The 12,145-nt window shown below is 53.2% G+C and overlaps 1 protein-coding gene across 4 annotated transcripts; it reads right to left on the bottom strand.

Moving 5' to 3' along the window:
• Nucleotides 1-363: 363 nt before the first annotated feature.
• KLC4 (kinesin light chain 4) lies at nt 364-12,140 on the bottom strand. 4 transcript variants are annotated; one of them, XM_010973774.3, is made up of 16 exons: nt 12,012-12,140; nt 10,160-10,441; nt 8,919-9,149; nt 7,457-7,538; nt 6,674-6,884; nt 6,152-6,239; nt 4,835-4,936; nt 4,373-4,546; nt 3,951-4,050; nt 3,710-3,762; nt 3,425-3,495; nt 3,149-3,257; nt 2,441-2,581; nt 2,040-2,155; nt 1,609-1,672; nt 364-826 (listed from the first exon to the last, which is right to left on the bottom strand). In XM_010973774.3, exons 2-16 carry the CDS (start codon nt 10,415-10,417, stop codon nt 776-778), a joined length of 1,851 nt encoding a protein of 616 aa, XP_010972076.1. In that variant the 5' UTR covers nt 10,418-10,441; nt 12,012-12,140; the 3' UTR covers nt 364-775. The 4 variants fall into 4 exon arrangements, with proteins under 4 accessions (XP_010972076.1, XP_074204854.1, XP_010972077.1 ...); XM_074348753.1 differs by having other exon boundaries at nt 1,609-1,669; XM_010973775.3 differs by lacking the exon at nt 12,012-12,140 and adding an exon at nt 11,641-11,984.
• Nucleotides 12,141-12,145: the final 5 nt, after the last annotated feature.

Raw genomic sequence — 12,145 nt, 5'->3', positions numbered from 1 at the left:
GGGCCCCCCAGGCCTTCTTAGACCTCCCTTCCCCCAAGCAGCTGGGGGGAGGAGGGGCCGCCACAGACGGCCTCACAGGCTGGGAGCAGTGGCGCCAGGACTCCAGGGTCCTGACACGTGGCTACCACATGTCCCTGATAACCCAGTACACAGCACCTTCTCTTTGGTTTTGGGCCTCCCCCACCCCCCAGATGCCTTCCTGCAGGCCCTACTGGAGAGGATACAAACAGGGGACGGACGAAAGAACAGATCCAAGAAGCAACGTTCCTCCTTCCGCCCCATCCATCACTGCCCTTCGCCCTCCTGGGAAGGGCCCCAACTCAACCCTTGCTTCCTTCCCTTTTCAATCAGGACTCCTGTGGCTGAATGGTTACCTGATTCTTTTATTTAAGAAAAGTGAAATACATGGACCTGAAGTGAGGCAGCAGAGGGAACAAGGAAGGCCAGGGCAAGGCAGGCTGGCTGGCCAGCCTCGAACCCTCTGACAGAAAAGCCAGCAGCACGCTGCATCGGAGGTGCGTACCTGCTCCTTGCCCACCTTGGGGGCCTTGGAGCTATCTACTCTAGAGGACCACAGGATGGGGAGAAGATGTCCTGAGGGTCCTTCCTGAGGGGGATTCCTGAGGAGGGAGCCAAGACCCTAAGGGCAGCAGCAATCTTCTGGTTATCTGCTCCCCCTTCACTGCCCCACCTTGGGGTTGGAAGAGCTAGGAGCAACAGGGAATGCTGTGAGGGCTGTGGGGGTACCCAGCAGACCTGGGGTGGGGGTTGAATGTCAGCTGCTTGAAGAGAGGTCCATACTGCTGGCGCTGAGGCCCCGGGAGACCTGAAACCAACAACATCATGCCATCAACCCAGGGACCTCAGCCTCCCAAAGACTGTCCCCTGGAGCCTGTCCATCTCAAGGCTGCAATCTCTCTCTGGACCTAGGACGGACCCTGTAACCTCAACCCAAGCTCTGGGGCTTTGTTTAGCCTTTACTGGGATTTCCCAGAAAGCCACAATGTGATGGAGAAAATACCTGGAAGAACCACATGAATATTGGCATATACTTTGAATGCGTTGATACAAGTGATTATTTCCCATTAAATTGTCATTGCTTGATAACTCACAGAGAAAAAAATGTGACAATGAGTGTGTATATGTCCATGAATAACTGAAAAATTGTGCTGAACACTGGAATTTGACACAACATTGTAAAATGATTATAAATCAATAAAAAATGTTAAAAAAAAATTGCCATTGCTGTTTGCTCAAATGGAGATGAGTTAATACTTTTTTCTTTTTCCTTTCTCATCTACAGAGTCCTGAGTCCCCCAGGTGAGGAGTGTGGTGGCTGAATAGGAAAAGCCATTAGTATCCCCAAATCATTCTTGAATGTTCAGAGAACATCAATTCCTGTTCCCCTCCTGATTAATTTATTTGCTACTATCTCTAGCCCGAAACTGTCCCTTGGTGGTCACTACCCACAACAAGCTGTCTGCCTGATTCCTGTCTGCCCACCTCCAATTCCCTGACAGAGTCTTCATCCCAGATGACTCTCCCCTCCCCCACTGGGCTTGTCCTTTCCTTCTCACCCACCAATATGCTTACGAGCCCTACTCTCACCTGGAGGGGTGCTGCACTGGGCTGGTTCAGATAGTTCAAGGAGGCTGCCCGCTTCATGTTGCTGCTATGATGGAAAAGAAAGAATTGAGGCCTCTTCTCTTCCCTGTGGGTGGCCCAAAAGCTATGGGCCTCTTGGGCACAACCACCCACCGGAAATGAAATCACTGCCTCTCCACTATCCGACCCGCCGCCCCAACACACACGTACAAGCTCTCTTATCTGCATCAGTAGCCAGCATCAGCTCGGGTGGTGTTCCCCCCCAACACCCCGACTAGGGTAGCCGTTTTTCCCACATTCTCTGTCCATGCCATCCCATTGACCTCCTCCACTTTTCTCTCCAAGACACTTGTCCTTCAGAGATGAGGGGCCAAGAGGAGCTGGAGGCCAGGGCTCACCTGGCTGCTCTGCCACATCTCAGTCACACTGTGTACCTGGAGGGTCGGGGCTCGGTCCCCTGGAGCTTTCTCACCAAAAGTTCGCTGCTTCTACGAAGCACATCCCGGATCTTGCCTAGAGAGCCACTCCTCTGCAGGGCCCCACTGCCATCCTGGCAGAGAGGGATGGGGAATGGAAGCTAAGGGGATCCCAGGCAGACTGGCTTCTGGGTCTCCTCCTGCCATTTATTCTGCACATCTCCCCCGGCTCCCAAAAGCCCAGTGACTGACAACGAGAGCCCTGTCCACAGCTGGCTTGCAGAGAGACCCCTGAGAAGGATGGGAGAACTGAACTGGGATGGGAACAACGTGCCCTCATATCCCATCCACATCCTACGGGATCACACTGGCAGCAGCAGGAGGGGCAGGAGAGAGCAAGGGGAAATGATCAGACTTACCCCTGACCACTCCACAGCCACGGAGGCATCTTCACCTCCCCCAAATTTCACGCTGCCTCCAAGACCCTCGTGGAAAGTCCTTCCACTGTCACCCTCCCCAAGCAGCTCAGCCACCTTGGTCTGGCTGATAGGGTCAGTGCCCTGGAAGGAAAAGGAAGGAGCTGGAACTTCCCACTTCTGAACTCCTCAGGGTGGGGCTTTCCAACTTCTTCACCATCAGCCACAGCAAAGACAACATTTTCCCTTGTGCTGCCTCAGTACATTCTGGAAAGGAAATGCCCACCTTTTCTAACTGCAAAGCATCCCTACATATAGATTCACATCTATCTTTAGCCATGGCCCACGCTGAGTGGATTTCAGGACTCACTAACGAGCCAAGACCCGCAATTTGAGAAACTCTGATTTAGGGCTCCCCTCAACTGCCACCCTCTCACCCATTCCACCATGCCCCTCCTCAGAAGGTTCTTCATGTTGTGAGAGAGCAGGGCTTCCCTGTTAATAGTCCCATTTAGTGGAGTGAACCTTGAACCACAAACGGAAGGTAGGGGGTAAGAATACACTTAAAAACAACCACAACCACAAGAGTGTCTCACCTTCCTCTCCTCGTCTTCCTCTTTACTCTTCAGAGACTCACAAGAAGCCTCAGTGGTTCCCCGTCCCATCCCAGGGCCCTACCTTCCTGACCTCCTTCCCCTCCTGGTCTCTGACCTGTTTCCGGGAACGCAGGGCACATTCCTCCAGGGTCTCAGCTGCCTCCAGCTTTCCCTGGCGCCTGTACAGAGCTCCCAGGTTTCTCAGAGTCGTGTTCACTGTGGGGCTGTGGTGGGTGAGACCAGGGAAGGAAGAGAAGGTGGGTTCAGAAAACTAGGAGGGAGTGGAGCTAAGGCCAAGGGAAGATGAAAGGGAAGAGGGGGAAGGTCCAGAAGGCTGGGATCTGGGCTCCGAAGACATCGGAGCCAAACCGGCTTCTCACTGGCAGCTCACCTGCTTACTTTGCAGGCCTTGTACCAGCCTCCATACTCAGCATAGGGTGTGCTGCCCTCTCGGTGCCGGCTCTGCGGGAGGACAGAGAGGGAGGAGAAGGCAGAGATGAGAGTACAGAGATGCTGGGGTGCAAGCTGGCACAGGGCTGGGGTGCAGGCTGGGCTGGGGAAGGCACCGTGCATCCGGGGCTGGTGCTCATGTGGGAAATGAGGAGCTGGGCTGGTGCAGGGGAAAGTCAGAGGCCCTGGTAGGCTCAGGTTCCCCAGGCTGGGCCCCCTCACTCACTTTGCTCATTTCCTCCCGCTCTTCTGCATGCATCCAGATGGGCTTGTGGTTGTCTGGGGGTGATACATGGGATGGGAGGGCAAGATTAGAGAACAGAGCTGGATGGTGTGGGGGGAGCCAGGACCCAGAGGCTGACAGAGCTGGACTAAAGGGGTCTGGCTCCCTCGAGAACCACTGTGGTCAAACCCCCAACCTTTGATCTGCATTTCCTTTCCTCCCTGCCCAGGCCGTCCCCACTCACCATCCACAGACCCAAACTCCTGCACGTGGGCGCGGGTCAGGATCTCTTTATAGAGCGTCTCAGCCTCAGCATATTTGCCCTGTTTCAGGTAACAGGAAGCCTAGGGCAGGAAGGGAAAAACACAGGAGCAAGAGAGGAGGTCAGGACACAGCCAGGTCTGGGATGTCCACGTCTTGGTCTCTTTATGACTCTCCCCAGAGATCCTCCTCACACCTCCTTTTCGAGCTGCAGGGTCCCAGGTGTTCCCACTCCACTCTCAAGGGGCAATGGCCCTTCTGCCTTCCCACCGGGAGGAAGCAGAACCCTCAGCCCCAAAGGCAGCCCCAGAGATGGGCACAAAGGCGATGAGGTTAGTGAACCAAACTATGATGCTTCCTCCAACCCCCGCCTCCTCCCACGGCCCTTACTCCTCCATCCCTTACCAGGTTGTTCTTGGTTCGGGCTACATTAGGGTTGTCCGGCCCCAGCTGCCCCTCGTAGATGGCCAGTGCCCGCCGGTAATAACGTTCCACGGCCTCATACTTGCCCTGGTTTTGGCACAACAGGGCCAGGTTGTTCAGCTGCTTTGCCACATCGGGGTGGTCGGTGCCCAGGACCTGAAGGGATGCAAAAGATCAATAGCTGTGATGTGTGTGTGTCTGTGTGTGTGTCTGTCTGTGTGTGTGTATGTCTGTGTGTGTGTGTGTGTCTGTGTGTGTGTGTGTGTCTGTGTGTGTGTGGGCATGTGCCCATGCAGGGAGCAAGCGGAAGGGAAAGATGGAACAAAGCACAAGGCAGAGATGGGGGGTGAGACAAAAAGAAGTGAGGGAAGAGGGCAGACTGGAAGAGAGACCATGGAGAAGGGGTCACCGCAGCATGCAAGGACGGGTAGAGGGCACGAGCACCTGTTCTCGAATCTCCAGTGCCCGCTGGCACAGCGGCTCCGCCTCCTTATATTTGCCCCTTTTGCCATAGAGCACAGCCAGATTGTTGAGTGTGGCAGCCACCTGGGAAGATAGGCCTGTCGCCATCAGATGCTGATGCTGCAACGGACCTCGAACAGCAGGGCCAGAGGTAGGGGAAGGGACACTGCCGAACCCAATGGCTCTAAGTTTCCCCGTGAGGTGAGGGTGGTCTCCCCATCTAAGGAGAGTGTTAAGACATTCTGGGAGCAGGGTTTTTTTTGGTTGCCATAAAGATTGGGGGCACTGTTAACCTTTGGGGAGGCAAGGATGTTACAGATGTTGTGCATGTGTGGGACAGCCCTGCCAACTTTTAAATGTCCTGCCAGACATTCAAACGCTGAATAGATGCTTTGACACTTGCTGGGATATCAAAACAGGAGTTCTGTTTTCTGAGATGCATCACCCCTGTCTATCACACGGCATAAGACAGGGAATTATTTTCACGGTCAGCTCATTTTCAAAAATAGCTGATTTCTTATTCCACTCTGACAATCTAGCATTTGTCTTGGCATATTATCCCTACTTAAGGTTATTTCTCTCTTTCTCTTATCATGAACAACTAAATCTGGTTTGTTATTACTTATTCTAACACTGGATTTTAATCTCATATGCATCAATTCTTCTGCTTTGTCATTTTCCTGGTACATACTTTTACATAGAATGACTTGCTGGCTTTACTTCTTCTAAATCTAAAGTTCTTCACTCGTTACGTATGAGACTACTACATTATGTCCTCCACTGTTGCTATACTCAATACAGCTGTTCTTTCATTTTATTGTGATTTAGAAATTATATGTATCATTTTATTATAAATTACTTTCCTTGATTCTCTTTCATATTAATAGAGTATCATTCAATTTTTTGGGAAACTATATGTGCAAGTAGGTTACATTATCTATGAGTTAAATTTCAGGAAAATACTCATTATAAGAAGGGGTCATTGGGTGGAGGGTATATAGCTCAAGTGGTAGAGAGCATGCTTAACGTACACAAGGTCCTGGGTTTAATCCCCAGTACCTCCTCTAAAAATAAATAAGTAAACCTAATTACCTCCCCCGACAATAAAATTTTTTTTAATTAATTTAAAAAAAAGGAGTCATTGGGTCTCAGAGAGTTGAGAACCACTGGGATCAGCAGCCAGTGCCTGAGAGAAAGGCATCCTCATGCCTCTTTCCTGAACACCCCCAGGGAGCGGGCTGAGGGCAGAGGATGGACAAGCTAAGAAGGCACAGGGTAAGGAGGGCAAGGACTACTGACAGCAGGGTGGTCCGGGCCTAGGGTGCGCTCTCGGATGCTGAGGGCATCGTTTAGCAGGTGGGCAGCTTCCTTATACTTATTCTGGTCCCTGTAAGAGGACAAAAGTGAAAAAGGGTTACCCTGAACTCTGCCCCCAAGCCATCTCCTTACCTCCTTCCCTTTGGGACAACTGAGGTACATTTAGGGATTGGGGTCCCCCATGAAGGGAATCCTGGTGGGAGGGGTGAGAAGGGTTCACCGACACACCTGGAGTGTTGCCATGCCCAGAGGAGGCCACAAGTTACAGGACACAAGAGACAAAAACAGAGAGAAAGAGACCCTGCCCAGAGCTGAGGGATGTGTATTCTCTGAGGTCAAGGGCTCAGGGATGAAAGCATGATTCCTAGTACAGGAGAAAGCCCCCTGGTGGGGTACACCGCGGAGGGGGAAGAGGTACCCTATGGAGAGGAGTAAAGGGAGCCAAAGGTGGACGAAGGTGGGAACGTAGAGGCAGGTTTGGGCAAGGAGGAGGGCAGTGCTCACCGGTACACCAAAGCCAGGATGTTGAGCATGGTGGCCACATCAGGGTGGTCGCGGCCAGATGTGCGCTCCAGGTCCTCCAGTGCCTGCTTACAGAGTGGCACAGCTACCTCGTAGCGACCCTGGGCTGCATACTGGATCACCAGGTTGTGCAGAGTCCGCAACCTCGCTGGGATCTCGTAGCCGCTGTGCTGGGCGCCCCGGCCGCGGGACACTGTATCACCGCAGAAAATGACTAGGAGACTTCCTCAGACAACGCTGCCTCTCCCTTTGCAGTTTGCCCTCCCCCACTCCCACTCCACGTCTTGTTCTGGGCCTGTGCCCACCCCCACCAGGCTCCCTCTAGAGACCAGCCTCAACTACTATTCTTTTGCCCATTCTCTTGCCTCTGTGTCCAGCACAATCCCATCTGCTCCCCCAGTCATTCATTCAACAAACATTTACACAGCCAGCATGAGCCAGGGGCTGTGCAGGGACGAACTCATGCTCTTCCCCTCCAGGGTCATCCTCCCACTCGACAGTGAACTCCTTACTGGTGAGACCTGTGTTGTGCTCATCGTGGTCTCCCTAGTGCCCAGCACAGTGCCCAACACACACTAAATACTTAATAGATGTTGATGAATAAGGAGGAGGCTTAGGAAATCAAAGCACTGGTCCCCAGCCCATCTCCAGGGGAAATGGAGAACCTATCCCTGGATGGTGAGCACCCTGTGTTCAGGGTGAGCCACAGCTGGGACCGGCCTCCTGCTGCCCCTCTTCCCCCTCCAACTCCAGAGGCAGACTCACAACCATTGCTGGGGTCCTCCTCCTCCTCATTGGGGAAGAGGTCATCCAGAGAATCTTTGGAGGCATCACCTTCCTTCTCCTCCTGGAAGGGAAGCAGTGGCATATCTGGGCCAAGATAGTCCCAGTGGCCTCTTCAGGCCCCCTCTAAGCCATGAAATCGCTGACAGGTGGGGCTTAGGCTAAGTCCCTTGTTCAAGTCCCCGCCCCTGGGAAGGCCAGCATCTGTCCCACCAAGCTTAGGCCTCTGTTGTTTGTAAAATACAGAGATGCTTCAGCTAGAATCTCATGACTTTCCCTTCCTTCACATCCAGAGAGGTTCCTTCCCAAGCACCCTCATCCCCCAGCCTCCACCTCTCTCCCCCTCAGCTCTACTAATTATAGTCCCGTGTTGATCCCTGTGTGCTTACACTGATTATACGTCTGTCCTGTTTCTCCTGAAGGCAGGGCTGTGTCTGACCTTATGGACACGTACCTGAAGTGTCTAGTTCAGCCCATGCCCCTCATCAGCCACCACTTACTCTGGACTTAGTACCCAAACCTCACTGTCCAACCTGCTTCCACACTGGGTAAAAGTGCTTTGCCCCTCCAGGCCCTGCAGCCTTGTACAAACACCTCCAACTCTCCTGCTCAGATCACCAGTGTGTCCCATACAAATCATCCCACTGTCTCTGGGGCAGACCACCTTTCCAGCCCTGGAGCCTTATCTGTCACACGCACACACACACTCTGTCTAGAAAGCTCCACCCTCTCCCTCCTTGACCAAAATCCACCCCAATTCCTAATCCATTCAAATAAAAAAATCCAACCTAAATCTTACCCATCCCTGTACGCCCCTCCTCTGTGAATCTTTCAGACCATTCCAGCCCCCATGAACCTATCTCCTTGGAACTCCTCCCACCCAACCACTCCTCCAGCACCGGGCACTGCTGCTTTGTGTGTTCACATACATGTTCCCACATGTAAGCCTTGTTCCTACAGCTACAGTATAAGCTCGAGAGGACAGGAACTCCCTTTTGTGGTTCCTCACATCTACCCGATAGACATCTTGCACTGCCTAAGGCACAGAGATATATAAATGCCTGTTGAACGAGGGTTAAATTCCACATACTTTGAAACCAGATTTTAGAAGGACTTGTTCAACTGGGCTGTGCTCTCCCTAACTGGGGTACTTAGGATTCTGGATTGGAATTGCCTCGGTGCTTATCTGTCTCCCCCATAAACCTGTGAGAGCAGGCTCTCGGTCTGTCCTGTTCATTGTCCATCCCCTGCAAGTGCATGGTGCCTGACATGTTCATAGTCATTTCATCGAATGTTGACTGAATGAGTGACTATTACTTCCCCCTTGCTGTCATCTGGAGTGGCGTTGGGACCTGAATTCGGCCAGGCTGGGGCAGGTGGGGGCTGCTGGCCCTCGAGGAGGACTCCTGGGGCGACCCCGCCCCCGCACGCCCTGCAGGCTCACCGCAGCGTGCCCATCCTCATCGTACTGCCGCAGCTGCCCCAGGAACTCCAGGTGCTTCTTTTCCTCCTCCAGCTGAGCCACCGCCTGTTCACTGCGCTGCAGCCGCTGCTGGGTGCCCGCCAGCTCATCCCGGAGCCACTGGTTCTCCTGGCACAGCCGCCGGACCTGAGCCCGCAGCTTCTGTTTCTCCGACTCCACTGTGCTCAGGTGGCTGGCCAAAGCCAGCATCACCTAGGTGGGCACATCCTGTGAGTGTCAGACTCCGGGTAGGAGTGTTATGGGATAGATGGGAGGGGAGCCTACCGGGAGGAGGCAAGACTGACAGGGGTCAGGAGGTAGCTTGGAGAATGATGGTTCTACTTTCAAAATATATCCTGGATCCAACTCCTCACCACTGCCAGAGCCACCGCCCTGGGCCAAACCACCATCCATTCCTTCCAGGATGACGATCATAACCTCCTCTCTGGCCTCCCTATTTCTGCTCTTGTTCCCCTAGAATCTGTTCTCAACCCTGCAGCCTGATGGTCTTCTTAAAGTGTTAATTTAGACCACATCACTCCTCCGCTCAAAACATTCCAATCGCTTCCGTCTCACTCAAAGTAAAAGCAAGGTCCTTTTGATGGCCTACAGTTCCAAACACTCTGTCCCCTGCCCCCACCCCCATTACTTCTCCAGCTTCATTTTCTGTTTTGCTTCCCCTCATTCACTGCACTGCACTGCACCGCACTGACCCGCGTTGAGCTCATCGGGAGGACTCCAGGTCCAGGCCTTTGCACTTGCCATCTGCTCTGCTCAGGATGCTCTTCCCCCAGTTATTGTACATCTCAACGTCTCATTCCCTCATCTTCAACTCTCTGCTCAAATGGTGCCTTTTCAGTGAGGCTTTTATCGACTATTCTAACTAAAATTGTATCCTCTCTCCTTGCTCTATTTTTATCTTTTAACCTTAGCAATTATCACTCTGGTATACTGAATCACTTACTTATTTGTGTATTGTCTACCTCCCCTAGCCAGAATTTAAGCTCCAAGATGGCAAAGCTTTATGGCTGTTGTGTTCAGTGACGTGTCTCTAGCATCCAGAATTGTAGTGCCTGGCACACTGTACAGGCTTACTACGTATTTACTGGATGAATGAATGCAAGCATCTAGGACATGGGGATCCCAAGTGACCCCAAAGCTCCAATCAGACAACTGCTCCTCCATCGAAGCTAGGCCACTTGGCACTACCTCTACCCCCTTACCTGCGCCTCACTCAGCCCCAGCTCGATGTTTTCCATGGAACGGCGCAGCTGCCGGGCCTTCTCATGCACCAGCCCTTCTTCATGGCCTCCCTGCTGCAGACACTCGATGGTGTGGGAGAGGCTTTGCAGCACAGCCTGGTGTTCACTGTGTAGAGCCTCCAGCCCTTGGCTCACCAGACGGGTGCTCCCCAGGATCTCCTCCTGGCTGAGCCGGTGCCCTGCAGTCTCATCCCGCTGTCCCAACACCAGGCCTGACATCCTGGCAGGGGGCCCTTGCCTGGGCTACAGAGAAACAACAGAGCTCAACTGGAGTAAAGATAGGAAAGAGTGGCTGAACGCCTTGGGTAGAGGGTGGTGGGGATCCAAATGAAGGGATGAGAGTGAGTGGGGGGGGGTCCCCTGTGGTTTAACTGGAGAGAGAGAGAGACCAGCGGGGAGGCAGCTTGCGACACTAGACACAAAGCTAAGGTTGTTGGAAAGAGACAAGAAGAGGAATTGAATTGACTAAGAAAGACTGCAGAAGGAACAAAGGTGCTGAGAAGTAACAGAGGGATTTCGAACTAAGGAACAAGAGAACAGAGAAGCTGGAGAGAGAGCTTGGGTTAGGAAAGGGAATCAGGAGAGGAGAGGCTGCACTACAGGGAACACAGAGGGTGTCTGAGAGAGTTGCAGAAGCAACGGGGTTAAAGCAGACAGGAGATACACAGAAAAAAGTGCAGAGATTTCAAAAAAAGGGAAGAACAGCTTTCAAAGTTAAATGAAGAAAGAGAAGGGAAGGAAAAGAAGAGGAGCCTTCACCACAGGACCCACATGAGAGGCCCAGAGGCTCATGGTCTTCAGGCTGCTCCACCCACGGAGCTAAGCCCAGCATCTCCAAACCTGGTCAGCCCTGCTTCTTTCCCCACTAGCCTGAAGCCCCAGGTCTCAGGATGTCTTCCTACTTCCTTGAAAAGGCCTCCTTTTTCATCTTTGAAATCTTCTTACCCTATAGATAGCCCTTGGTTGTGGCGTTCAGGCAGGAGCCCGGAAGAAACTGTTCTAGCAGCCAAGGATTCAGAAGGATCTGCCCTGCCCAAAGTCCAGAAGTCCAGCGTTCCCACCCCTTCTCTCACAACTTCACAGCCACCCAGAGGACTTGGCACAGAGCCCCACCCAGGACAAATGCCCTCCCACCTCCTACCTACAGATCTTCAAAGACGACCAATGTCCCTCCTCCTTCCCCAAGCCAACCTCCTACCCCAAGCCTGAGGAGTTATTTTCTCCCAAGAACGAAGTGAGATTTGATCTGAGACCTGCAGCAAGGGGCGTGTCTGGGAATGGGCGAGGAGGAAGACCTGGTCACTTCTATGGCTTTGTCTCTATCATGATCACACTCTAATAGGCTCTGAGAGGAGTCACCTTAGGTTGCCTCCCAGACGCCTAATGATGCAGGGAAGGATGGCAGGTCCGCTGAGCGGCTGCGGGATCACAAGGATACGCACCGCTGGGGGTTGGTCTCGCGGGCCTGGGAGTGCGGTGAAGTTTCCCAGGCTGTCGACATGCCCTGAGGCCCAGGGTGGGGATAGAACGAGATGCGCAAGAGTGATGGGAAGAGGTCCGCGTCGCGAGCGAGTACCCGGGGCCAGACAATCCCGAGGTCACTGAGTCAATAGGTAGCGCAGGGGGCGGGGCAGACCTTCTGTCTGTCTGTCTGGAGGCCGAGGGGCGGGAAGAATCACGGGGGGCGGAGTTTTTGAATCTAACTGGAGTGTGTGAAATCCGACGGAGGGGCTCATTTGGTCATCTGCCCGGGAGTGCAGGAAAGAGGTAGCGGGACCTCAACTCTCAGCCCAGAGGACCCTCAAAGACTCACCCGCAGTCTGTCGGTCTCGCTGCCACCCTTGCCGGTACTGCCCCTTTAAAACCATCATGGCTGCCGCTCGAGGCAATTGTTTTGACTGCTCTGAGGGGCGGAGTCTGCTAGCCAGTCACGCGACCTAACAGCCA

The sequence above is a fragment of the Camelus bactrianus genome, chromosome 20 (genome assembly GCF_048773025.1).
Source record: "Camelus bactrianus isolate YW-2024 breed Bactrian camel chromosome 20, ASM4877302v1, whole genome shotgun sequence".
Lineage (NCBI taxonomy): Eukaryota > Metazoa > Chordata > Mammalia > Artiodactyla > Camelidae > Camelus > Camelus bactrianus.
Note: the sequence above shows the minus strand (reverse complement) of the source record. Positions and strands in the feature narration are given on the sequence as shown.

Coding starts and splice junctions, on each gene's coding strand:
- KLC4 (XM_010973774.3), bottom strand. CDS start 10,417: ATGTCAGGCCTGGTGTTGGGACAGCGGGATGAGACTGCAGGGCACCGG. Junction 6,240..6,673: donor ATCCTGGCTTTGGTGTACCG/GTGAGCACTGCC, acceptor GTCCTCTTACAG/GGACCAGAATAAGTATAAGG. Junction 827..1,608: donor CCAGTGCAGCACCCCTCCAG/GTGAGAGTAGGG, acceptor TGTTGGTTTCAG/GTCTCCCGGGGCCTCAGCGC.